The following is a 25,545-nucleotide window of genomic DNA, read 5'->3' as shown; positions in this document are numbered from 1 at the left end:
TATCACAAATTAGAACGACGTTTGCTAAACATGATATCAAAGCTCCCTCAAACTCCACACCCCTACTTCCCATTTCTGTTTGAATACTAATCAAACCAACTCACACTCAATCAAGCTCTCCACACCCCTCTGCGCAGCCCAAATCTTCACAATCCTCAACCCAGCCGACTCCAAAAGACCCCGCCACTGGCCCTCCGTGCGCTCCCCAGACCCAACACTCATCATAATGAGATCCAAACTCGTGGTCTCCCAATACGCCCCGGTATCCGGAATCACATTCTCATTAACCAGCAACTTGCTATACCCAGGCGTCATCGCCGCGACGAGATTCGCCAGGATCCTCCGACAGGTATCATCGGGCCAGTCATGCAGGATCGAGTGCAGGTAGTACGCGCGAGCCCCTATCGCTCACCGTACATCCATTAGCATATATCTTACACCCCTCATAATGGCTTCGCAGAGGTATTCAAATCTCACCTTTAACTTTCTGCTCCGTAAAGAAATTATACCCCACCACCTGGATAGAAGGATGCAAATCCGGCACAGAAGCCACCACCTCAGGCAGATCTTGCAGCACCAACCGGCCAGGCGCAAGGGGCCACTTACGGCGGAAGTCCGCGATGTCATGGCCGAAGCTGCCGCCCACGTCTACCAGCAGTACATCGTCGTCGGTGATTGTCTGGGCTACCGGGTCGATGAGCTCCTCCTGAACCGGGTAGAAGCCGGGGTCCATCCAGCGGGGCCGGCCCTGTGCGTAGACGCCCATGTGGTTGTTGAAACGGCGTGCGGTGTCCGGCTCGAGTTGGACGTGCTCGAAGAAGGTTAGGGTCGTGTTGTAGCCTATGTTGAAGGCCGTGTCGGTGAAGCTGGTGGGGTTGCGGTAGGCGTGTTTCTTGAGGAAGGCGGGAAGGGCGAGGAAGCCTTGGTTGAAGCGGGTGGACCTGAGATTTGGGGAGCATTAGGGGGGTGGCTGCTGGTTTCGGTGCTGGTGCTGACGTACATGAGTGGGAATGCGTCGCTGTATCTTTCCACCGTCAGGGTTTTGGATAGTCCGTTTGGGCTGTACTCGTCTTTTCCGGTCTCGAGGATGACGCCCATCGCGGCGAGGTGTTTCATCAGACGGCCTATCGAATGGGTCCAAGGTTAGATCGATTTGTATGTGTCTAAAACTAGGATACTGACCAAGCAACACCGGGTCTACACCCGTCGCCTGCGCTAGCTGTGCTACAGACTTGGGCTTGTCGTTTGTGCCCATGGCAGTGAAAAGACCGATATCAACGCCGGTCTCTATTGCAGCGTAGCTCGTGAACTAGCAGGATGGGAATCTGTCAGTATTCGCTTCTGGATTTCCGTAAGGAGAGATCAGAAATCAGCTCCTTGAAGGTACGAGAACGCACCTCGGACCAACAGTGTCTGAGAATTGCCTCGCGAGGCGTTTCCAGAGCATGGACTAGTGATCTTGCCGATTCGAGTAGTTTCAGTCGAGCCTCGGGGTTTGTGCTCAGGTACTCTGCACCCTCGGAATGGATTTGATCGAGCAATGAAGGAACCTGGCTGGGAAGGTTTGGGGAGATAGCAAGCTTGGCCACATCAATGGCGTCCCCATTGCTAGAGCCGTTCATGTGAGGCATGCTGAGACTCGAGTTATGTGCAGACGCGAAAGCTGCCTTAGTATGTGGCAAGTGGTAAAGAAGTTTAAGGATGAAGCGAAGAGCCCATGATGCGGGGGAAAATCTCCTCGCATTATAAGTGCTAAATATCTATGGTTGGGAGACTGATCGTGATGGCCTTCCCCTGAACTAGCAGCCAATCTAAACCTAACATTAGACTGACATGGGGACATGGGAGGCCACGCACGCGATATAACGAATCCAGCAGTAGTCTGATAAAGAATTCCCTCTTTGTCTTGCGCTTATCACCTGTCAATCAAACCATGGTGTGACTATGGAGGGTTTAAATCCTTCGCTGCCAATGGACTTGGCGTAGTGCATGACTAGGCTTGGTTCGCCGTAGTCCGGCGAGAGTCCGGCTTCAAACTAGACTAGGATCGTAGATTAAATCCTCCCGGCCGTTGCACCGAGCTCGGTTCATCGGCAATTATCTTGCTGCCTGGTCTCTAGTAGTGTGGAGTAATGCGCAAAATAAGAAATACCAGGTGGGCTGCAATCTCATTTCCTGCCAAGTCAAGAATAGTAAATCCGGCGAAAGTCAGGCCCACCCCATTGTCTAGCAAGACAAGGGTATAATTACGCAAACGACTTCGCCAATCATCTCCAAAAGCGCATGCCCAACGTATGGTGCTAATGCAGGGAGGCAGATGAGTTAGCAAGCATTCCATTTAGTCGGAGTATACTTGACATGGCAAGGATTTCAAAACTTAGCCAGGTTCAAGAGCAGGAAGACAATTGCCCACCCTCCCCCCGCCCCGGTTCACATTTTACCTCTTTCTTCACACAACCCAATGTGCGCTCGAGATTATAGAGTTTCTTCGGTGCGTTCACTGCTGTGTACGAACCTAAGCTGCAGCCACATTCGCCTTCATGGGCCTCGAGAATGCTAGTCAGACAAAAGGACCCAGAATCCTCGGTATATTCTGGGCCTTCTTCTCGGTGAGCGCCGTGATGGTTTCCGCCCGACTGTACATCCGCACTCGCATGCTCAAAAATCTCGGGCCGGATGATTATATCATCGGTGTCGCTACAGTGAGTCTTTGCCCCTCGAAGTATTCATCATTCGATTGTCCGACTAACATGAATAGCTAATTCTTGCGGCCTACACAGCAGTGACTACTGCCGTCGTGGCTCTCGGATACGGCAAGCACACGGCCGCGATCATCGAGCAAGGGGGAATGGATCGTCTCGAGAAAGTGCTGCTAATCAACTACATCAACTTTGCCCTGGGAATCATGTCCTTCTCGATACCCAAGCTGGCAATCGCCGCTTTGTTGAACCGGATCCTGAACCCGGGACGGTTTCACCGGTTATTTCTGTGGGTGTTGACGGGCGCAGTGTTTGTCACTTCAAGCATCTGCATCCTTGTCCTGTTCACCATGTGTGACCCGCCACAGGCTCTTTGGAAGACTCAGATGTTCGCTGAAGGTGCGACGTGCCGCCCGCAAGTCGTGCTGGTGGATTATGCGATTTTCACCGGAGGTATTCCTATAATACTCCTACTTCCTCTTTTGCATTCGGATATTGACGTCCCCCTTGCAGTCGTGTCTGCCTGTGTCGATCTATACTTGGCCGTCTACCCCACTGTTGTCCTTATTTCCTTGCAAATGACGCTGAAGAAGAAGCTCGCGCTCTGTGCGGCGCTTGGACTTGGTGCAGTGTAAGTGAGCGTCTTCCTTGCAAGTGAACTGGCCGCTAAGCCTAGAGTTTAGTGCATGTGCAATGGCCATTGTGAAGTGTAACCAACTACCTGGGCTCTACGATACAGCGGACTCAACCTGTACGTAGACTTTAGAGCGATAAAGTGTCTTGCGACTGACTCAGATCCAGACTCCACTGCCGACCTTGTCATTTGGACCAGGTATACTCTAACAATACCAACGTCCACTTCCCTTAACTGATTGTGAACCCAGTATCGAATCGAACGTCATCATCATGGCTTCGTGCATCCCAACGCTAGGACCGCTGTACGAGATGGTCCGTGGTAGGCGCTCCTGGAGCTCTTACCAGCGGTACTACAAAAGCCAGCCAGGCACCTCACGCAAACGCGCATTCAAGAAGCCAATAAACCACATGCTCAAACACGATGACCTGATGACGACCAACATCGGGACTATCAAGCAAGGCAGCCAGGACAATATCCTGGTAACCGAGGAGACACCGGCCGAATCCCACGCGATGGGCTATATCCACAGGACGGATAAGATGGCGGTGGAGTATGAAATGGCATCGCGAGTACCTAGGGCGAACTCCCCACGAGATAACAGGAATGTACCTTGACAAAGAATATCCTAGAGCAGCCTTGACTCACCCCATATTTTGAACGAACTATAAACACCGACATTCACCCCTACAGCCGTAAACCTCCACCTCGCAACCTAACCCAACGCAACCCACTCAGAAGCACGCACAGCCCTGGATCTCCCCAAAACCGCCCCCTGCTTATCAATCGCAACAACATAGTACCCACTCAACCCACCACCCTGCCCCGGACTCGTCAACAAAACCGTCTCAAAACTTTTCCTCTGCACGACCCCAAGCAACACATTCCTGGCCTCCCCTTGCCGCACACCATAAAACCTCCACGCAGCGGTCTCGGTATCTCCATTCCACGACACATAAACCCTCACCCTCTCGCCAAACGTATACGCCACAACAGCCGGCTCCTCTTTCGGGGTACCGGTCCAATTCCCCACAAAACCCCGATAACTAACCCCATCCTCAATCCAAGCATGAAACACCAACCGATCATTTGCTTCGAACTCCGAGATCGCTCCCGCAGACCCCCAGTTCACGAACACCCTGCCATTGGCCAAAAGCTGGGCATTACCCTGCGAGACGGCCGAGATACCGTAGGGGGCTGTGGCTTTACGGAGAACGGTAGCGGTGCTGCGGGCGGAGTCGAGCTCGACGAGCAGGGCGCGAGAGACATTATTGAAAATGATGCCGGCACCGGAGTTGGAGTTATCGAAGAATGAGATTACCTCTTTGTTTGACTCAGAGGGATGGGGGTGCCAGCGCGCGTGATGCTGGAAGCCGAAGGCGAAGGTTGGGTCGGTGGGGAAGGTAAAGGTGGAGTTGGAGCCGCCTAGGCGCCAGATGATGCGGCCGTCTGTGCCGTTGATCTTGAAGATCGTGCTGAGATGTCGTGAGGAGACGAGGTAGTTGCCTTCGCGGTCTTTGTCGACGCTGTTGATGTGGATGAAGTCCCAGCTTGTGCTTGCTGTTAGGGCTGTGTTGGCTGTGCTGGACGCTAGGGTGATCAAGCTTTCTGTCGGAGAGGGTTAGTTCAAGGCTGTACCCGCAGGAAGGATAGAGAAGCGGGTCGGGATAGAAGGTGTGCGGTGCGGCCTACCTGCTGGGTCGATGTGATCGAGCGCGTTCCATTCGAAGATGAGCTCTCCTGTTGCGATGTCGAATTCTGGAACCATACATTAGGACTGATACGAGGTACGCGGACGACAAAGAAAACCTTGAAAATACCCGTCCCCGATCCATTGCTGCGACGTGTTCCCGCCATAAGCAGACAGATTCCATGGTGTGGGCGTGTAGACCTCTACCAACGCGGTCTTCCCGTCGATGACATTGAATTCATGGATGGAGGGAATGCGATGATTCGCCGCCTTCGCCGTGGCAACGTGCTCGTAGTTCTGGTTGAGAAGGACCTGCTGGCCCCAGCCCTCGCCGTGGGTGAAATCAATCGTGCCCTGGAAAGCTTGTAACACGGTCTCACCTTTGTAGGTTGTCGGGTGGAAATTGCCAACGAAGCCTGCGTAGTAGCCAATGCCAGACCAGACGAGGTCGCCGTTCTTGCGGTAGATATATGCGCCTGGCTGCTGCAACTCGCCTGCGTAGGGGGACAAGAAGACGTATTCTGTGCCATTCGCGTTAGGGGCCACGACGGTGATGTTCAGCTTTGGTGGAGATAGGTCTGGGCGAGAGCGATATTGGCCATCTGCTAAGACAGTGGGTAGAGATGCAGAGGTTGCTACGAGGAGCAAAGACAATTGAAGGAGGAAGACCATGGCGTCGATGGGACTATGTACAGATGGTCCACAACTTCGTCTAAAAGTGTCTGGATGGTGACATGGAGTTGACCGCGTCTTTTCGCGTTCTTATAGTCATTTTCATCTGAGCGCATAACACTGCACTATCGTGCCTGAGTGAATACATACTGCTACCGTCTGTCAACAATTTGATCAGAATTGCACCATCCAGGGACATTTTAACCTCATCATTGATTCTGAGCTACGTGTAGACTAACACCTCGCTTCTGCACAATAGATAACAGCTGCTTGTGTATGCTGATCTGATTTGACGTGGCTGTGCATTGAGCCATCGCCTGCCGCGATTACGCGATATCGACCCGCGTGAGGACATCAATACTGTCGCTTAAGGCATTATGCATGGGTTTTCTGTTTTTTGATTATTTTTTCCACTAGTGTGTACCCCCGTGATAAGACGAATCATAAGATAATACTTCTATTATGGTTGATGTTATCCACGAGGGGTGAACTCTCTTCAGATGACAAGCACAATTATATAGGCACGGATACATCAACACAGCTAACTTCTCTGCAGGGTTACCATTGGCCCCTTCTCTACCCCTCCTTGCAAAGTAACCAAGGCCTGGACCTGCATATTCGAGCTGGCTTGCAGGTGCTACAAGCCATACAGTTGTAAGCGAGCTGACTGTCATTTGATCTTTGCCGATAATCACGGACAATCCAGGCATGCATTTCAGCTCTAGAATGACGGCTTCCATTTACTCTCGGCTAGAAGAGAGGAGACTACAGACTTGTTAACCTCGAAGACTGTCCTCATATATCAGATTCACACTGACTGGGGCTATTTTGCTTTCAACATGTATGCCAACGCAAGAGCCAGCACGATTGGAAACACTGATTCTGTTTCGATCTATCCTACATTACACCAAGCACAGAGCAAATCCCTTCTATGAATGATAGAAGATAATAATCTCGATGAGACGAGGACTAAACTCCAGGCAGACCCTGAATCGCCAAAACCACCTCATGCACAAATGTTTTGTCATCAGTGCACAGCCCAGCTATGCACACAGCTCCACCTCTTGGCAACTTCCCACCAAAACTCGGTGAATCTCACTCCGCGCCTATCCCCAGAACAGTTAAAGCAATCATTGCATCAATTCAAATCATGAATCATACACTCCGACATCGGCCGGATCCCATTATCATTGTCATGCATCATCACTAGCTTCTCCACGCCAATCCTACTACTTATTACTACCTATATTGCCGAAAACCCATCCAAAACAAAATCGAACAGACATGTCTCAAAATCAGTAGGCATACCGATACGTCGGTGCCATATCGCCCATATACTCCTCCTCCGCCTCAGTGAGGGCATTCAGATCGACAGTCCCGTCGGCGATGGCGCGGTCGCGTTTGCGATTATCGTGCCAGATGGCTAGGAAGTACAGGCAGGACATGGCGGCCGAGAAGGCCAGGAAAGAGACGCCGATGATGTACCCGTTGCGGTAGAAGGGTGCGTCCTTGGAGAGGAAGGAGTAGGTGGAGATGATGCCGCCGACTGGGATTGCCGGTTAGTTTGTGGGGTTAAGTTAAAGATTTTGGGGGGATGCGTAGTGGTTGACTTACTATTGCCAAAGCCAATCTGCCAGGCGGTTCCCACGCTGCGGCGACGATGACCACCCAGGTTCATGGCGAACCAGCAGACTAACACTGGCATGGCGCTGTAGCAGCCGCACGTCACAAGGAAGAGCGCGCCGTATTGGACGTGGTGCTGCGTCGTGCTGTGGATGTTGATCAGGATGCCGAAGCCGGCCATCGCGACGAGCATCGGGATGAGGGTGAAGAGGAAGCGGTGTCGGAAGCGGTCGGAGAGGTAGGCGATGAGCATCGAGAAGCCAAAGGCTGCGGCCCACGGGGGGATGGAATAGAACTGGGTTTTAATCGCTATGCGGAAGATCAGCTCTGTCTTAGCAATGCGTACGTGGATCGAGCCCGCTTACCTCCGTAGCCGAAGGTCTTGATAATGGTCGGGGCGAAGTAGGCGTATCCTGCTTGCTGTTAGCGAGTGTTTCGCATATCTAACATCCGCCCGACATTCTTACCATAGGCAGTCACCACCTGTCCAAAGTACATCCAACCGCCGATGAAGATTTTGTCTAGAGCGAGTCAGCGAATGTGCAGCAACCCAGGCTCACGAGCCACCTACAATCCTTGAACACGGCCAGAATATCGCGCCAGCCAACCTTGGCATCGACCGCCGACTTGCCCGCATCTTGCGCCAGCTTGTCGCGCAGGAACTCGCGCTCCTCGTGCGTGAGCCACTTGACATCCTCCGGGAAGTCCGGGACAACGAAGAAGCAGCCCATGGCTACCACACACGTGATGATACCCTCGATGATGAACACCCAGCGCCATCCAGCCAGCCCTCGGACCCCATCCATCTTGCCGAGGCCACTCGCGAGCAGACCACCGAAGGCGCCAGCCAGGGTCGTCGAGCTGAAGAAGAAGCTGAATCGCTTCTGCGCCTCGCTGCGCTTATACCACATTCCCAGCAGGTAGAAACCTACGCCCCGCGCCCAGTACATCAATCAGCATGAGTTCAGAGCGTTTCATACACACACACCGCAGGAAACTCACATCCAGGGAACAGTCCGGTCTCAAACATGCCCAGAAACCAGCGCGTGGCCATCAATCCACCCCAATTCTGAACAAAGCCCTGACAAACCATCACCAAGCCAAAACCGAACATACAAAGTGACACTAGATGCACCATCGCATTAGGACTGATTTTTGCGCGCATGACTCAAGACTTGCGATAAACATACACCATGTGTGCGGTTTAAGCTTCTTCATCAACACGTTGGACGGAATCTCGAAAATAACGTACGGCACGAAGAAGATGGTGAGCGCGGTGTTGTATTTCGTGCCCTCGGTGATGTGGAGATCGGATTCGAGGCCCAGGACGGCGGCGTTACTAATGTTCACTCTGCGCGCGTGGTGTTAGATGGAGGGTGCGCGTGGATCGCATTAGAGAAATGCTGCGCTTACCGGTCCAGGAACGCGAGGAGATACATCACACACAGGCACGGTACCACATGCCAGTCGACCTTGGCCATCAGCTTGCGCTCGTTGACGGCCGCATACTGCGACGGTTCCGGCGACAGGTCGCCGTGGTCCACGGGTAGTTTTTCTGGAGGCATCGAGAAAAAGATAGTGGTCAGTGGGTGGTGGGATCGCGGCAGAAGATCGATCGCAAAATTGCGACGTGCGCTGAGGGCTGAGGGGCCTACTCACCATCCACGACCATGGTTTAATGCGCGCACGCTGCAAGGGGTGAATGCAGGTGGCTGCGGAGGTCGTCTGGATGAGGGCGGGGGAGAGGGCGAGGGTGAAGGTCAGGGAAATTGAGAGAAAAAGGCGAGGGAAAGAGGAAAAGAATCGAGAGTCATGACTGCGACTCAAGTACGGGCGCCGATTATTTAAATGAGCAACGAAACGTGCCCGCTGAAGGATGACTCTCTTAGTATCCATTGCCAGAAAAATATGTTGACCCCGACGTTGCAGTGGAGACGAACCACGTCCCAGAACCAACCATTCGATGTAGATCACATTCGACAACACGCTATCGGGAAGCTACTGGTGACGATCGAGTAATCACCAGGTTGTTCGTCGGGGGTTTCCCCTCTCCAACTGTTGCAGCATCTGCAGCTGTGCATCCTGGGGCATGGTCTAGCTTGGATGGCGCCTCGGCTATCCCTGCGGCGGACTCCGATGCCGCTCTCACGGCCACTATAGCTTTTGGCTGATTGGACACAGAGAAGGTGTCGGTCGGCGAGATCGGGATTGCCGTTTGTGGTAATTCAGCAGGTCAGCCTGGAATCAATATTGACTCACTCATACTGTAGTCTTCTGCTCTCATTGCAGTTTCGCTGACTCTTGCCAGCTACTCGTATTTGGTGGACAAGCAGGGTCAGCTGACAATCCACAGCCTGCAGGCTGTCTCTATCCGATGCCGGACTGCGGAATTCCCCGCGCACTGAATCCTGATGGCTTTCCCAATCCCTCTCGGAAATGCTATGTTTTTTCAGCTCTTCACAATGCTATTACTAGACAATCTTTTAGAACCCCGATCCAGACTACGCATTGTGAATCTCACAAAGACCGCGATCGACCCTCAGCAACGGAAAGTGGCGGCCTTTAACAGCATCCACGGATTTGCATCCCCTCCCTCGAGCCTATATTATGGGGAAGCGGGGCGGATCTGCCCCTCACGTCCAATTGCCGACCGCAACCCAACCTGGAATGCCCAGTGCATCGCTCCAGTTTATCTCATTTTGGCGGGTACAATCTTGGATCTCCGATCAATGCATGGTTTTAATGAGTAGACAACTTGTTTCTGCGCGAGCATGGCCTGTTTCTTGATCTATTCATACCCAAGTAGAAGTAGGAGAGGTACGACATGGTTAGTAGGTCAGAGTTAAATCTCCTTCAAAAAACTGTGGGCTTGTTGTTTTTATTTATGCACAAAGGCAGCCGGCTCACTCATGAACCACAAGCACTTCGCAAATATATTCCCGAGTGCGGTCGCGTCGTCGATCCCCAAGGTAAGATAAATTGTGCCTTGATTCTGCGCGATATCAAGTAATACATTTAGCTCAATCCATTTACTACTATAAGAAATAATTCATCAGACTATGAGCCACGAAAGCATGCATCATAGACATCTTTAGTCACGTGACCCATCCCATCTCGATAAAGCCCACAATAATCAAAGCTTGACTTATATCTCATCATTACGATTCGTATCTGAACGATCTAAACTAAATACAAAACCAACAACCGAAAAAGAAAAATCCACAGTGTCATGTACCTCTCGGCGTCCTCCCGAGTCGCTCCCGGTTCTCGCTGATGTGTACATAAATATTCGGCTGTCATTCCATCGTTTCCGTAGTTGTCACACCTTGTGCGACCACCAAGCCACCTTACCCTTAATTAAGTTCCTCCTTCTAGCTACTCTGTAGACCAACATCCCATCTGCCCCCTCTTTGGGCCAATTTAGTAGTGCTGGTAAGTCCCGTAGCTACCGTAGTTGCCGTAGTTTCCATAGTTCCCGTAGCCAGCCGCGGCGGTAGCGGTGGCCGTAGCGGTCGAAGTGGCAGACGACTTGTCCTCCTCAGCGGGCTGCTCGTCGCGCTTGTACGAGCCATAGTTGCCGTAAGTGCCGTAGTTGCCGTAGTCGCCGTAGCTGGCGGGGGCGGCGGTGGTCGTGCTGGCGGCCGAGCTGGTGGAGGTGGAGGTGGCCTTCTCCTCGGGCTGGTCGTCGCGCTTGTAGTTCTGGTAGTTACCGTAGTTGCCATAGTTGCCATAGTCACCGTAGTTGGCGGGGGCAGCGGTGGTGGTGGTGGCCGGGGCGGCGCTGGTGGTCGTGCACGCCTCGTCCTCAGGCTGGTCGTCACGCTTGTAGTTCTGGTAGTTGCCGTAGGTGCCGTAGTCGCCGTAGTTACCGTAGTTTCCGTAGTTGGCGGGGGCGGTGGTGGTAGTGGCAGCAGCGGTGGTAGTCGAGGATGAAGCAGAAGCATCGGCATCCCGCTTATAGTTCTGGTAGTTACCGTAGCTGCCGTAGTCTCCATAGTTGCCGTAGTTGCCGTAGTTGGCCGGGGCCGTCGTGGTGGAAGCGGCGGAGGAGGTGGAAGAAGAGGAGCAAGAAGAAGCAGGCTCCTCGTCGTCCCGCTTGTAGTTCTGATAGTTGCCATAGGCACCATAGTTGCCGTAATCACCGTAGTTGCCATAGTTGGCGGGGGCAGTGGTGGTGGTGGCAGCAGCGGTAGTGGTCGAGGTAGCTCCCTCGGCCACCGGAGCAGCGCTCACGGCGAGCAGGTTGCTGCCCAGCACGAGCAGGAGACTCTTAGAGAGGGAATGCATATTTATCTTATGTATTAGAGTGAGACGGGAGGAAAAGAGGAGAGGAGATCTAGGACAACTGCAGACGTGGTTGGGAGACTGCAAGGAAAGGCCGGAGCGCAGGCTGTATTTATAACTGTGTCTGCGAGATTTATTTCATGCTGCGGATCCATGATTAGCAGCAGGGGGCAGCAGCAGCAGCAGCAGCAGCAGCAGCGGGAGCAGCAACAGTAGGAACAACAGCAGTAGTAGAGCTCTGCTATAGTCTATAGACCGGCGTGAGGAGGCAACCTACATACAAGTGGCAGCATGATTGGCCACGTCTCGGATTGTACCATCATCTGGAAGTGTGAAGAGAGGCCAAGGAGACGCGCATGCCAATCAGGACATGAAGAGCAAATGGGGACCCATCGGGGATCCAGGTTACATCTCGTTTGCCTCACGGCTTGACCGTGGAGCATTCACTATAGGCCTGATTCAGATTACTCTGCAAGCCGAGAGATGAGCCTCTCCGCAGGCGGAAAGAAGGAGGAGGAAGAGAAGCCTCGGTCGGACGGCGGAAATGGTCCGATGCGGGGGGGGAGTGGAAGATGAATGATGTCGAAGGCAAAGTTAGCATGTAAAAGGCTAGAAGCAGGATTTGACGAGCAGTGAAAAGTAAGGCATCTTTGCGTCATGTCTCAGATGGACTCCTCTTGGAAGAATGCGGAGCTGCAAAAGCCGTAAAGATGCTGTAAGGCGGGCAACAGCGGATGAGACAAACATGCGGCTAAGCGGCGGGATGTCTCACTGTGAGCAAATGAGCGTCGCTCCCGCAGGCTGGGCACAATGCATGGGCCATGTCTTACTCTTCCCCATCCCGGGTCACACCCGTCACATATTGATTATTGATGGCCAGCGTGGAAATCCCAAGAACTTTACGGCTTACTGTACTCAGTACGAAAGATATTATTAGCATCTTCCGGAGGGTCACGGAGACGATGCTCGAAGAAGAAAAATACTAACTCCGCTTGGATGATCCACCCCAGGTCATCACCTCATGCCACTCAACTTCAACCCTAAGAATAAACAGTCGGCCTGATCCCCTCCCCATCCCCCCCGTTTACCTTCCTGAAGATTCTAGTTTCTTTCACTCGGGCTGTTTTGTTTTTCCTTTTCAACTTCATTCTTCCCCTCACCATGAGTCTTCCCAGGGATACCGGTTCCTTCGATGACAAAATGCACTCCTCCGAACGGTCCACTTCGACAGACCGGGAGAGGCTTCTTGTAGATGAGGAAGCCACGCACTGGTCGCAGAATCACGCTTCGTCCAAGTCATTTCTAGGAGGGTGGTTACGAGTGCTGTTTGTAATCGCAGTAGCAGTTCTGTCGTGTTTGATTGGGGTTTTCCTTGGACACAACCAGAGAGACTTGGATAAGTCGTGCACGCGGCGGACCACTCAATACTGTAAGTCCCGCACCCTACGAATTCTCGATGATTGGGGAATGAAAATCTCCCTCATGGGGCGAGTCGAAGTCAGTACAAGGCTAATGCGATTGCAGCACCGGTCATCGGACAAGTCGGGTTGAAGTACCACCAACAACTCTTCAACGGCTCCCTCCTGAAGCAAAACATCTTCCGCGAGGATGCCAGCCCTGAAGTCGACGCTGCCTGGGAATCCCTCGGTGCCAACTGTTTGTGTCCACTTGCTAAAGACCCGTGATGTTCCACTAACCTGCATCATAGACCGTGCAATCAGAGTGCCTGTCGAAGACGCCGAGAAATCCGGCTTGGCAGCCGACCAAGTGAAGATCCGGGAGAAGTATGGCGGTGGTTATCCCGCCAACGTGGAGGGCTTCCACCACTTGCACTGTCTGGTATGCTTGTACTCCCTCGTTTCGGGGCTTGGCCATTAATAAGATCAGAATCTCCTCCGTCAATCCCTGTACTACAACTACGACTACTACCACAAGCTTGGCAAGGGTGCCTTCACCAACGACGATTTCATTGTCCGACACCACGTCTGTAAGTGACGGCTTTGCTCGAGCTATCAAATTCCCGTGCTAACGATCTGCAGCGCACTGCCTCGATGTCCTCCGCCAGCAGCTCATGTGCAGCCTCGACGTCGGAGTCCTGGGCCAAGTCTGGGTGCATCCCGAACACCCCGAGCCGTTCGTGGACTTCAACACGGAGCACAAGTGCCGCAACTTCGACGAGATCCGGGAATGGGCGGAGAAGCATCAGCTGCCAGAGTCGGTGCCGTCCGATTTCTTGGAGCCGCCCAAGTTGACCGACCGGGTGTATAAAGAGATTCCATGAGAGATGTCTAGAATGTATATATGAATGTAATATAGCCTCAGCGATTAAGTTTTTGCTATCATTTTCGTTCAGACCTTAGTATAAGGAGCGGGATGGCTCATGTCGAGCCCTAACCTCTTCTGCAGTAGATATGTGCTCTTATGGCCTCGGATGTAGGCGACACGACCATACTCACTTTACTCTATAGTTGAGGGAAAGCAAAGACGACTAGTCGTTTGACTTCACCTATCGATTTTGATAGTCAACTCATTCTGAACATATCGCTTCAGATTCAGAGAAGTACCCAGAGCTCAGTCCCAGAGGCGAGTGGAGATACCAGTATCCCGCGTGGAAATACCAACCAGCCCGGATAAACCCGGTCCGGTGCCGAGCCCGCACCCAATCTCTGGCGCCACAGAAATCTCCTCTCCGTCCTTCTTCAAGCCACACATTCCACACCCCATCCAACCCATGCATCCATCTTTCCACTGCAGAGACACCATCAACACCGCCACAAATATCAACCAACCAACCACTAACTGAACAAAATCCAACCCCAAAACTCAATCCAACCCACAAAGAACACCCCAGCCCACAAAATGAACATCTCCCAAATCTCCACCACCCTTACTCCAACCCCACAAACCCACCCAACAAGCTGCCTCGCCCTCTCCAGCACCCTAACCAGCTACCTGGCACACATCCTTCCCAACACACCAGACTTCACGCTCTCCATCGGCAGCGGCTCGGGGCTTTTAGAGGCGTTAATTACGCACCGCCATCCGGACGTCGTAGTCGAAGGCGTTGAGGTCTCCGCGGATGTGAACCGGTACCTGGAGGAGCTGGACCTGCATGTGGTGCCGGGCACGTGGGAGGTGCATTCTCGGGCGGCGCGCGCGCGGGCCTGGATGTTCGTGTATCCGCGGGAGCCGGCGCTCATCCGGCGGTATCTGGAGTGTTTTTCGGGGGTGCGGGTTGTTGTTTGGTTGGGGCCGGTGGTGGATTGGGGGGATTATCGGGGGTGCTTTGGTGAGGGATGGGAGGTCGAGGTTCCGCTATCGGAGAAGGTTGGGGTTGCGGGGTTTGAGATGGTGGTTGTTTTGAGGAAAGAGGGTTGAGGTTCTTTGGGATAGGAGGGGATCGAAGGGGTTTGGGATGAGAGGGGTGGTGCATGCAGATGCATGTGGTTGTGCTGTGCGGAATGCTGGTTGAACGCGTGAGCTCTATGCTTGGGATGCAGGTCGGTGCTGAGGCTGTGCGCTCTGCGTACTGCTTCATATGCACATCCCGGCTGTTGCAGATGGTCCTCTGCGTTGACCGCTAGTTGCACTATGTCAGGACTGATTTTGGGAAGCCGCATGCCATGCTGCAACGGGAGCCGATAACTTGTGGCGGAATGATACCATGACTCAGCTCTTCTCGCCTCGACCGTGGAAAAAAGCTCGCCGATAGAATCTATGGCTTGAATGAGTCGTTACAGTCACTGCGATTAAATTTGATATGATACACGCACAATTTACTCGAGATCAAAGCGCATGGCTCGAGTTATCGAAACTCCCCGGGAGAAAGAAAATCTTGAATAACTCAGCGAGCCCCATCTCATCCCACTGTCTGGATTCGAGATGACAGGTGCGTATCAGTACGGATGTCTTATAACTTCCTCGAGACGAACAAAATGAAAGCAAGACACGGAACAACTCTCGACGATAATCGCGCGTCCTTAATCTGCTTCTGTCGCAGATGCCGTTAGGGCTAGGGGGACCCCCTGACTCACTACGGTTCTACGGTGGGGTGATCTTGCTCCACCCGTCATGCATCGGCGATCTAGACCCTGATACCAAGACTTGCCAATCGTCTCAGAGCTTCACCATTGTCTTCTTCAGTCAAATAAATTGACAGGCAGGTTATCTCCGGGAAGATGTCAGATGGGGACCCACAATCAAGTTCCTAGACTTTTGTGGGTTAATGGTGGAGCAGACTAGTATGGGTAGAATTCAACCTTAGAGATTCGTCAGTTGAAAACATTATCCATTCATTAATTAAGGGAGATAATACAGAGACTGAGAAAGGTAAAGCATTCCATGGAAAGCAAACAGATCTATTGAAGGCAAGCAATCTATGATACCAATCCAAGCCCAGGACGGAAGAACCTCAACGCACTACAACAAAAACCAACCTCACAGAACAGCCACCTTCTCACCGCCCTTCAACCAGCGAACCTTATCAATGATGCCATCATCCTCGAAAGCCTGGCGCAACGCCTCGCCAAACTGCGTGAAGTGGCCCCAAGACTCATAGTGCATGGGCACCAGAACATCCGCCTTGAGCGCGCGGAACAGCCTGGCACCGTCCTTCCCGCCCATCGTGATCTGCATGCGCGGACCGTTCGGATCCTCGGTTGTGGGCGCATGCGCATTGCCCAGGTTCATCACCGCGGCGCAGACGTGGTACCGGTCGGCGATGGCGTTCAGCTCCTCGATGTAGACGGTATCGCCCGTGAAGTAGATGGCGTTGGGGAGGCCGTCGCGGCCTTTCCCGAAGTTCTCGGCCGTCACCAGGAAGCCCGTGCACTCGTCGCCGGGGACATGCTGGGTGGGCGTGGCGATGATCTTGAATGGCTGGCCGGCGATTGAGAGGGTGATCTCCTCCCAGGGCTTCATGCCGTGCACCGCGGGGCGGGGCGCGAGGTTCTTGGCGCCGTCGACCGTCGTGAAGACGCGGCGGCCGTCGAGGAGCTGCCGGCCGAGCTCGTCAAGGTTGTCCGGGTGGTCTTCGTGGCTGAGGAGGACGGCGTCGATGACAGGGAGCTGGTCCAGGCGCAGCGCTGGGTCATCCTCCACGCGGAGCACGGCCCGGCCGAGATCCCACTCCGTGCCGGCTGGGGAGAAGAAGGGGTCCGTCAGGAAGTTGACGCCGTTGATCTCGAGAATGGCGGTGGCGGTGCCGACGTGCGTGACGTTGAGAGTGGGAGCCATAGTGGGTGAGAAGGCTAGAAAGGAAGATTGAGAGGTGCGAGTACCTGAAAAAGACAGAAGAATCGGGTATACAGTGAGTGTTGTACTTTGGAGGATATCCGCAGACTTGAGCGAGGTTTGAACAACATTCTGGAGCTTGACGGGCGTATTTATATTTTGAATCTAGGCTCCAGATTCCAAACTAAATTTTCTTGTGGAAGGCCTGACAAATTCACATCAAAATCTGATAAATGTGCGAAGGACCATTAAACACAAAATCAAAGATTTGCCGTCGGCATCCCGCTTCGGAGCATGGACATTAACTACCGACTCTTAGATACTAATACATTAGGTCATTTGGAACCACTTGTCAGAAGAGGGATGCCGACAGGCGGAATGCCGATGAGTGGGATCCCGACAAGCGGGATGGACATCGGGCGCTCCGGCTATGCAATCACGCTCCACAAATTGCTGGAGATTTTGATATGAATTATATTTATCCGAGCTTATGGAGCTGAAGACGTGCAATTTCGGAGTCCCTGTTAAAAGCAAGGTTAGCTTGTATCAGCGAACAGTCAACGGTCTCTACCTAGAGCTTGTCTAGTCGTGGGCTATCTTCCCACCAGGAATATTGCCGAAACAGCGCTCTTTCTTTCAAAATAGCTAGCGATTGCCAGTGTCACATTTCATTTCAAATACACTAAGAGACTATCCTGTTTGTCTTTAACATGTACAATTTAGTTTGTTAAACAAGATCTATCCAGAACCATCGCATCCTCGTATGTCTCCTGCTGTCTGCATCCGCTCCATCGCCTGAATCATTGGGCTCGCCTTCTTTATCCGATGCCTATAAGAATAAAAGACAACTGGGATATAAATACAGGCTGTCCCAACCAGACCTAAACGAGTGCTGGCCCAATCCAGCCCCAGCGTGGCATATATCAAGGGCCCGGCCAGCGGCAGGCAAGCACCCATGATGCTGCGGAAGAACATGTTGCCTGCCAGCGCCGATGCCGTGTAGATCCAATACGAGGACGGGCAATATAGTTACTTGCGTAAATGAACACACAGGCATTACCTGCCCCAAATGGAAGCCCGGAGAGAATGGGCACAGTCCAGTGAACGTTGGGCGTGCACGTCCAGGCGAACCACGGTTGGCCGATGGATAGGAGAACGCACCAACACAAATAATACTGGTCATTGCCTCGGGCGCCACATCGCCGGCTTCTGGGTCCTTGCGGTGCAGGTTGATGACCCTGCGCAGGAGCGGTTCGCATGCGAGTACCAGCAAAACACCCACGCCGATGCCAATGAACGAGAGACCGCCGATCACCGGAGACCAGCCCCGATCAGTCTGGAAGGCGATTGGGTAGGTAACGAAACACAGAGAAAGGACACCGTAGACGATCGCAACATAGGTGTCCCGGAATATGCTGGAGTCTCTGGTCTCCTTCCGCACTTTTGCTGCCCGTTGTCGAAGGATTACCGGTGCGTATGTTTCCTTGATGCAAAACATCAAAGCAAGTACCGCGCCGCCGATGATTAGAACGATCCAGTTCGTCCATCGCCAGCCAAGGTCTGGAACACAAACCCCCCAATAACGGGACCATATACTGGACCATTGGTCGGCCCAATGGACCAGGTTCCGGATTCGATAGCGCGGTGTTTGTCCGATACCAGATCATTTACCAATGCCGGCGAATTCCCCATAATCGCACTTCCGAAGAAGCCGCCAAAGAATCGACTGATAAGATTTGCCTCTATGTTCTTGGGCAAAGCACTTGGAAGAATGAGTACGATAAAAAGGGCTTGTTGACTAGACTGATGATCGTTGGCCAATAATCTCGCTGAGCGGCGCGAACACAATAGTCCCGAAAGCCATCCCAAGAAGATAGGTGGTGACGCCCAGCAAGCCGACAAGCTTAGAGACCTGGAACTCTTCCTGGATCCCTGGCAGCCGAAGGTTTATAACGTGCTGAACAGGCTGATGACTGTCGCCCCGAGACTCATGGTCACCACACTCAGGCCTTTGTACCAAGTCGGCCAATTGCGAGTTTCCCCGGGTTATTGAATTCCCAGAAGACCTTATACTCTGGTGGACTCACTCTTGATGCTAGGCAACTTGGAGAGGGTGGGCTCGATGGTTCGTTTTGTGTAGCCTTCTGCATCTGCAGTATAACTGCGAGTCAGGGCAGGCTCTTCGTTCAAGGGGCTTCTGAAGCCAGGATGATGGGACAACGTCAATGCAGCAATACTGTGTCAAAAAAACTGGAGAAAGGAAATTGGTAATGTCAATGGTTTGGCTGAGTCCACCAAATCCCTGCAGGTCTGGGTTTCTATTTCTATTTCTATATAGATCTGCTGCGCGGGAGAGACCGAGTGGGATGCCGATGGATGGTCAGAGCTTAGTAAACGACGGAAAGAATGCTGGAAACTTTTGCCACGGGCCTAGTAGCAGTGCTTGCACTTTCCCTCTTCTCTTTCCCTCCTTCAAAAATGCAGCTTTCAAATGTCTGGTCGCAAATCAGAAAGATAATCAGCCTCTACGACGACAATGTCGTCTCAATCGACTATCGGCTCCGCATTGTCTAGTTTCCGATGCGTATATCCAGGGTGCCGCTCGAGTTACCAGCGCCGAGAACATTTGAACCGGCATTTAACGCGCCATAACCAAGACCAGCGCTTTTGCTGTCCTCATTGCACGAGTACCTTAGCCAGAAGGTATGCCCCTTCGACAGAACCTTTCGCGCACTCTCATGAGACTGATTAATGTACAGCGATCTCTTACGCCGCCATGTCCGAAATTACCATCCCGACAGGCGGCCTCCCCCATCCCGGACGCAAAAGGCATGCAGCAACTGCCATGTCCGAAAGGAACGTTGTGACGGTGGAAGTCCATGCGGTCGCTGTGAGCGAAGGGGAGTCGCCTGCTCACGCCTTAGCCCTGAGATTCCTCAGGAAGACCGAAATACCCCAGAGACCCACGAGCTTCTCACCACCGATCTCGTTGCTTCGATGTCTAACGCGTCCCGGTGGGTTGGCCAGGACTTCATCGATATCTACTTCAATGACTTCCATCCTGTCTGGCCGTTCCTGCATCGAGGGACGTTCAATCTCCCCAAAGAGCCCTGTATCCTGCTCCAATCCATGTTGATGATTGGGTTGTGGATCAAAGGAGACCGCGAGGCGCGGAACACGGCGATGAATCTTCATCAGAGACTACTCTCCGCGATTCAAGTCCAGAAGGTGGGTTCCCACGCCATGATTTGATTCGAAGAGGTAGTATAAGACCGAACGCTGACGTTCCACAGGATCAATGGTATGTAGCAGAATCGACGCAACCACGCAACAACAACAACAAACCATGGCCCATGGCTACATACCAGAGCATCCTGCTGCAACTGATATTCGCTCTGCTTGCAGCGAAGCAAGAGACAATGTTTGATTTGAACCTTCGTTGTCCACTCTCCTCATCCGCATACGAGCTTCTCACCTCCCTCGTGGCGACCTGCCGCAGACTGGGTCTGTTCTCTTATCCAAATATGCTCGCTCAGCATGACCCTACAGCGCCGGTCGCGCTAGTCTGGGTGAGTGTGGAAGAGACCAAACGTTTTGGCTTGGCCTTGTACAAATTATGTCGGGCGTGTAGCCAGACGAGCACAGACAGGACAGGGTCGACAAGTGGGCTCTTAACACTCGCGGACTTGGACTTTTGTATACCTGATAGCGATGAGAGGTGGAATGCTTCATCGGATGTCGCAGCGGAGGGTGGGCGATTAATGGGGTTGCAGCAGGCCTGCCGGGATAATCGCAGCCCCAGTAGCTGGATCTCACATGCGTCTGTTCATCTGCATGATGCTCGTGTTAATCTGGACTGGATATGATTTTCAATGATGGACACCGACTCTTGATCTTGAGACCAAGGGCGTTGGGATAAAAACCAGTAGTCAGCCAGCATTCAGATAACCGCAAGCCAGACGTAAGGCTTGCGAGCAGCCTTGGGAACCTTCTGAAAGGCGGTCTTGGCGAAGCCTCCACCTGCTGCACCCATTGTCAGGAGTAAGACCCGATGGAAAGGAAAGAATTCAGTGGAACGGTGGACAGTCGGCAACTGTTCTTCCCACATAGTGTAGGATGTCGCTGGGGTATCTATGACAATGGCTCCCATAGTCACAGCATCGTACAGTCTGATATAGACCTCGAGTGCTATGCCATGCCATGCCAATTCGGGGTGCGTCGGACGACATGCGGAGGTGGCGCAATATGCGTGGAGTAATGACAGAAGTTGTCTCGATTCCAGTCGCTGGAGAGCTCCGAGCTCCGAGCATTGATTGCTGGAGCATTCCGACGCATTAGCGGCGTTGAATACGGGCAGGGCCCATCATCCGAGACTTACAATCCGGGGTAGAGAAGGCATGCTTGTAATGTATTAACCACAGGTTAGACGAGGCCTGTCTTTGCTACTTCTATTGCTCATGTCCGCTCTCTCCACGTGTCTTTTATGTTTGTTCTTGGCATACTTTGTGTATTCATAGCATCGCGTTCACAGTTTGTTCTTGACCCATGTGATTGATGATCTGAAGTGAAAAGACGCGATTATCGATTTCTAACCTAGTCGTACTAAAATACATGCAAACACTATTCTAACTAACTTCAAGCCAGAGCAGTGGCTTAGATATAATTCAAAGCACTACCAGCCCGTAGCCAAGCAATCTGACCAGCATGATAGCTATGGTTCAACTTCGCCTCCCATACCTGACCCTCCCGCGGCGTTACTTGCATGACTACCTGCGAGCCAGGTTGGAGTTCACCATCTTCCACGCCGACTAATGTGATCCGATCGCCCTCGGCAATGCGATCGTAAGTAGCCGGGTCATCAAAGGTGAGTGAAAGCATGCCCTGCTTCTTGAGGTTGGTCTCGTGAATTTGAGCAAAAGAGCGCGCGATCACTGCTACACCTCCCAGATACCGCGGCTCCAGCGCTGCGTGCTCGCGCGAGCTACCTTCGCCGTAGTTGTGATCTCCAACGATGCACCATCTGGCTGCACTGTGCTTGAGGTCCCGTGCTACTTTCGGGACAACCAGTAACTCGGATGTGATGGGATGGCGTGTATGGCCCAGCAATTGCGGGTCATTGGGAGGAAGGAACGCATTGGTCGCGGTGGTAAGCATGTTGTTGCTGATGTTTTCCAAGTGGCCTCGGTACTTGTACCACGGCCCAGCGGGAGAAATATGGTCTGTCGTGCACTTTCCCTTCACCTTGATGAGCAACGCCATCCCCTCTGCAATGCCTTTCTACCAAGGCGGGAAGGGCTTCAACAGCTGTAACCGGTCCGAGTCGGGACGTATAGCCACAGATTCAGCCTCACCGTCAGACAAGGGCGGCTGGAACAGATCATGTCCACTCAGGAAACGAGCAGGAAGTTCCTCACCTACGGACGGACTCAGTCGAACACTGCCGTTCTCCGTCTCAATACTGTCAGTCAACGGATTGAAGTCCAGTCGACCGCCATAAGCAAACGCAGTGACCAACTCCGGAGACGTGACGAAGGAATGGGTAGCTGGGTTGCTGTCATGGCGACCGATGAAGTTACGGTTGAAGCTGGACACTACCGAGTTCTTCTCCTTCTTGGCCACGTCCTTTCGATCCCATGAGCCGACACAAGGGCCGCATGAGCTGCTGAGAACCACTGCTCCGGCATCTCGTAAGTCTTGCAAAATGCCATCAGCTTCGGCAGTCGCGCGGATTCTTTCGCTTCCAGGCGACACCATGAAAGGTGTCTTGAATTTGGTAATGCCCGCCGCGCGGACTTGCGACACAATCTGACGTGCTTTGTCCAGGTCTTCGTAGGAGCTGTTGGTGCAGCTGCCCACCATGGCGTGGCTCAGCTCAACCGGCCAATCCTGTCCAGCTACCGCCTCCTTCAGTTTGGAGATTGGATGCGCTAGGTCGGGAGTATATGGACCGTTGACGTGAGGCTCCAGTGTTGTCAGATCAAGCTCGATGATGTGGTCGTAGTAGTTGTCCGAGCCCTCATCGGCTGTCAATAATGCTTCCCTCGCGTTTCCAGCGTCGATCTTCGCCACGTTGTCCGCTCGCCCAGTGGCCTTCATATACCGGCCCATCGCATCGGAATACGGGAAGATGCACGACGTTGAACCGATCTCCGCGGACATGTCACAGATGGTCGCCATAGCCGTTGATCCCAGCGTCTGCGTGCCAGGCCCGAAGAACTCAATGACGCGCCCTTTACCACCAGAGACACTCAGCAGACTGGCCAGCTTGCAGATAATATCCTTGGTGGAGGTCCAACCCTGGAGCTGTCCCGTCAGACGCATACCGACGACCTTAGGTGCCACCAGCTCCCACGGCATGCCCGACATGGCATCCACCGCATCTGCGCCTCCAACTCCAATCCCAAGCATCCCCAGACCACCAGCATTAGGGGTGTGCGAGTCCGTCCCGATAATCAATCCACCCGGCCTAGCCTCATCAGTCACGCATCTAGTCATACCTGCAAGGGAAAACACTTACACAGCATTATTCTCAAAGATAACAGTATGTATAATCCCGGAACCGGGCTTCCAGAACCCAATCCCATACTTCCGCGACGCACTGCTCAGGAACTCATACACCTCCCTATGCTCAGTCTGCGCGCGAAGTAGATCCTCCTCCGCGCCTTTTTCCGAAATAATCAAATGATCGCTATGAACAGTAGTGGGGACCGCCACGCGCGGTAGCCCGGCACTCATGAACTGCAGCAACGCCATGGTCGCCGTCGCATCGTGACACGCCACGCGGTCGGGGCGCAGCTCCAGAATACTTTGTCCGCGCTGGATCTTCTCAAGGTCCCATTCTCGTTTGCCGGACGTGATCAAGTGGCTGTAGAGCAGTTTTTCGGTCAGTGTGAGCGGACGCTTCGAGCCTTGCTTCAGACGTTCGAGGTTGCGGGCTTGGTGCGCGTAGTTGACGGCGGAGTGCTGTTCGCACGGTATGAATAGTGGATCGGTCTCAGTTTGTGGATAAGAGAGAGAGGGCAGAGATCCTTACTGCAGAAGAGGCCGGCTGCGTTGCGAAATGTCTTGCGCTTCGGAAAGGGTGGCGGGCTCGCTTGGCACCTTGTAAGGAGGACGGTAATCGCTGCATCTTTGCTTTCGGGTATCAATTGTCATTGATTGAAAGCATAGTATGAGAATGAACAGAAGAAGTTGAAGTTCGAATTACCATTTCTTCTTCCTCTAGAACTACAGGTATTACTCGGATAGATGCTCGTGCCTCGGGATTTTTGGTGCTGTCGGGAGAAGCCCGGGCGCGGGCAGGGTGAGTCCGCGCGGTGTAATTCGCGATACGGGGGCAGTACCTTTCAGTTCCCGGCAGCCAGCTTCACTTTATACATGCACCAGGTCTCGAGCATATATTCTCAATAACCCAATATCTTGTAAGAACGATTCAGATACTTTCCGTGTGCTCAACTGGCTTGTCAGCGGCTTTTGTTGCTCTCAATTTGTGGAGAAAGCTTGGCTGTCCGGGCCCTATGCCACAACAATTACGATGAATTACCCTCCGTAAGCATCAACAAGTTATACCCGGAGTAGTCCGAGGCCAAAACTTCACCTCGACCTGCACGCAGTATGTGCTCATCTCTCAACAGGGACAAATCAAGTCAGGTCTGTCTCTGGCAATTCTCTTCGAGCGCCGAGCATTGTGAGCAAATATCACATTCTATCCCGCTGTATCTTCAACACCTCTCACACCAAATGGCCCTACGATCAGAGACAATCCAAGCCCTGCGGAGGTTTGCATTCTGTGACGTGAGTTGCTCGAAAAGAAAAGTTCACCACCATGCGGACACAGCTCATCTACTTCAGATCGGAGATGCCCTCGTGAAACTCGGTGTCCCAAACGGCGGCTACCTCCCGGGCCTGAAAATGTTCTCACCGGGGGTTAATGTGCACTAGAATCAAGATCTTCGGGCCAGCGTACACGGTGCGCATGGTACGGGATTCAGACAAAGCCTCGCCGACACCACCCACGCACTTCGCCGATGCGATCCCCAAGGGGAGCGTGGTGTTCGTCTCGCAGCCGAAAGACTGGTGAGCGCGTGCTGGGGCGGACTGATGAGCACGCGGGCCCAGAAGCTCGGGGCCGCGGGTGTGGTGATTGACAGCCGGTTTCGTGATGTGGCGGAGCATCAGAGCCTGGGCATTGGGCTGTTCGCGCGGGATGTCAGTATTCTGGGGTCGGCGAGTTTCACTCGGTCGTCGGAATTGAATGTCCCTGTTACATATTCAGAGGGTAATGCCGGTGAGAGTGTGGTGGCTCAGCCCGAGGATTATATTGTTGGGAATACGGATGGGGTTGTTGCGGTGCCTGTTGGGAAGGTGGAGAGGCGTGTTGAGCTTTGTCAGGAGCGGTATGAGATTGATGAGGAGACGCGAAGTTGTTTGGAGCGCGGAGAGGTGATGGGGGCTACGATTAAGCGGTTGAGGAAGTGCAGGGCGTTCATGCTCCTGACAGGGTGGGTAGGGCTTAGGGATAGGATCACATAAGATACTTGCGACTTCTACCAAGGATTCAGTCATTCACATAGCGATATCCTGAGCTCTTGTAACAATAGTAATACACCTGCAGTGAGACTAGGATACTTGACAGTAAGAGTTAATTTCGCAGTAGGATAGTACATACTAACTCGTACAATTCATCCTTGAAACTTCCTCGTATTCTGCTA

The 25,545-nt window shown here is 53.0% G+C and overlaps 12 protein-coding genes across 12 annotated transcripts; 6 read left to right on the top strand and 6 right to left on the bottom strand.

Annotated features, from left to right (window-relative positions):
* Positions 1–41: 41 nt before the first annotated feature.
* On the bottom strand, positions 42–1,891 carry BO97DRAFT_371304 (S-adenosyl-L-methionine-dependent methyltransferase). The gene is made up of 5 exons (XM_025692810.1): positions 1,398–1,891; positions 1,183–1,309; positions 1,001–1,124; positions 478–941; positions 42–401 (listed from the first exon to the last, which is right to left on the bottom strand). The coding sequence occupies exons 1-5, from the start codon at positions 1,629–1,631 to the stop codon at positions 91–93; spliced, it is 1,260 nt and encodes a 419-aa protein (XP_025550097.1). The 5' UTR covers positions 1,632–1,891; the 3' UTR covers positions 42–90.
* Positions 1,892–2,540: 649 nt separating this feature from the next.
* BO97DRAFT_392894 (uncharacterized protein) lies at positions 2,541–3,961 on the top strand (the record flags this gene model as incomplete). Its single annotated transcript, XM_025693895.1, has 6 exons — positions 2,541–2,702; positions 2,759–3,152; positions 3,213–3,330; positions 3,383–3,450; positions 3,501–3,531; positions 3,584–3,961. The coding sequence occupies 6 exons, from the start codon at positions 2,541–2,543 to the stop codon at positions 3,948–3,950; spliced, it is 1,140 nt and encodes a 379-aa protein (XP_025550096.1). The 3' UTR covers positions 3,951–3,961.
* Positions 3,854–5,709, bottom strand: BO97DRAFT_454592 (arylsulfotransferase family protein). Its single transcript, XM_025699115.1, has 3 exons — positions 5,143–5,709; positions 5,026–5,091; positions 3,854–4,941 (listed from the first exon to the last, which is right to left on the bottom strand). The coding sequence occupies exons 1-3, from the start codon at positions 5,693–5,695 to the stop codon at positions 4,049–4,051; spliced, it is 1,512 nt and encodes a 503-aa protein (XP_025550095.1). The 5' UTR covers positions 5,696–5,709; the 3' UTR covers positions 3,854–4,048.
* A 1,199-nt stretch (positions 5,710–6,908) lies between these two features.
* BO97DRAFT_371296 (MFS transporter) lies at positions 6,909–9,065 on the bottom strand. The gene is made up of 9 exons (XM_025692809.1): positions 8,978–9,065; positions 8,732–8,873; positions 8,509–8,669; positions 8,321–8,443; positions 7,890–8,246; positions 7,786–7,839; positions 7,684–7,731; positions 7,310–7,627; positions 6,909–7,241 (listed from the first exon to the last, which is right to left on the bottom strand). The coding sequence occupies exons 1-9, from the start codon at positions 8,988–8,990 to the stop codon at positions 6,991–6,993; spliced, it is 1,467 nt and encodes a 488-aa protein (XP_025550094.1). The 5' UTR covers positions 8,991–9,065; the 3' UTR covers positions 6,909–6,990.
* Positions 9,066–10,456: 1,391 nt separating this feature from the next.
* BO97DRAFT_406460 (uncharacterized protein) lies at positions 10,457–11,669 on the bottom strand. The gene has a single exon (XM_025695430.1). The coding sequence runs from the start codon at positions 11,603–11,605 to the stop codon at positions 10,739–10,741; it is 867 nt and encodes a 288-aa protein (XP_025550093.1). The 5' UTR covers positions 11,606–11,669; the 3' UTR covers positions 10,457–10,738.
* Positions 11,670–12,674: 1,005 nt separating this feature from the next.
* Positions 12,675–13,928, top strand: BO97DRAFT_392886 (oxidase ustYa family protein). Its single transcript, XM_025693894.1, has 5 exons — positions 12,675–13,031; positions 13,127–13,258; positions 13,311–13,441; positions 13,490–13,589; positions 13,642–13,928. Exons 1-5 carry the CDS (start codon positions 12,764–12,766, stop codon positions 13,881–13,883), a joined length of 873 nt encoding a protein of 290 aa, XP_025550092.1. The 5' UTR covers positions 12,675–12,763; the 3' UTR covers positions 13,884–13,928.
* Positions 13,929–14,184: 256 nt separating this feature from the next.
* On the top strand, positions 14,185–15,291 carry BO97DRAFT_108335 (uncharacterized protein). The gene has a single exon (XM_025689888.1). It carries the CDS (start codon positions 14,462–14,464, stop codon positions 14,978–14,980), a length of 519 nt encoding a protein of 172 aa, XP_025550091.1. The 5' UTR covers positions 14,185–14,461; the 3' UTR covers positions 14,981–15,291.
* Positions 15,292–15,944: 653 nt separating this feature from the next.
* On the bottom strand, positions 15,945–17,008 carry BO97DRAFT_454588 (MBL fold metallo-hydrolase). The gene has a single exon (XM_025699114.1). It carries the CDS (start codon positions 16,835–16,837, stop codon positions 16,040–16,042), a length of 798 nt encoding a protein of 265 aa, XP_025550090.1. The 5' UTR covers positions 16,838–17,008; the 3' UTR covers positions 15,945–16,039.
* An 895-nt stretch (positions 17,009–17,903) lies between these two features.
* On the top strand, positions 17,904–18,887 carry BO97DRAFT_425890 (uncharacterized protein; the record flags this gene model as incomplete). Its single annotated transcript, XM_025697099.1, has 4 exons — positions 17,904–18,185; positions 18,235–18,308; positions 18,373–18,609; positions 18,686–18,887. The coding sequence occupies 4 exons, from the start codon at positions 17,904–17,906 to the stop codon at positions 18,885–18,887; spliced, it is 795 nt and encodes a 264-aa protein (XP_025550089.1).
* Positions 18,888–19,326: 439 nt separating this feature from the next.
* BO97DRAFT_454582 (Zn(II)2Cys6 transcription factor) lies at positions 19,327–20,770 on the top strand. The gene is made up of 3 exons (XM_025699113.1): positions 19,327–19,537; positions 19,594–20,062; positions 20,128–20,770. The coding sequence occupies exons 1-3, from the start codon at positions 19,371–19,373 to the stop codon at positions 20,698–20,700; spliced, it is 1,209 nt and encodes a 402-aa protein (XP_025550088.1). The 5' UTR covers positions 19,327–19,370; the 3' UTR covers positions 20,701–20,770.
* A 717-nt stretch (positions 20,771–21,487) lies between these two features.
* BO97DRAFT_454570 (aconitase-domain-containing protein) lies at positions 21,488–23,963 on the bottom strand (the record flags this gene model as incomplete). Its single annotated transcript, XM_025699112.1, has 4 exons — positions 21,488–22,107; positions 22,162–23,300; positions 23,352–23,797; positions 23,868–23,963. 4 exons carry the CDS (start codon positions 23,961–23,963, stop codon positions 21,488–21,490), a joined length of 2,301 nt encoding a protein of 766 aa, XP_025550087.1.
* Positions 23,964–24,574: 611 nt separating this feature from the next.
* On the top strand, positions 24,575–25,366 carry BO97DRAFT_454565 (RraA family protein; the record flags this gene model as incomplete). The annotated part of the gene is made up of 2 exons (XM_025699111.1): positions 24,575–24,628; positions 24,776–25,366. The coding sequence occupies 2 exons, from the start codon at positions 24,575–24,577 to the stop codon at positions 25,364–25,366; spliced, it is 645 nt and encodes a 214-aa protein (XP_025550086.1).
* Between the last annotated feature and the right edge of the window lie 179 nt (positions 25,367–25,545).

Source organism: Aspergillus homomorphus (assembly GCF_003184865.1).
Source record: "Aspergillus homomorphus CBS 101889 unplaced genomic scaffold BO97scaffold_25, whole genome shotgun sequence".
Classification (NCBI taxonomy): Eukaryota; Fungi; Ascomycota; class Eurotiomycetes; order Eurotiales; family Aspergillaceae; genus Aspergillus; species Aspergillus homomorphus.
This window is presented reverse-complemented; position numbering and strand designations above follow the sequence as displayed.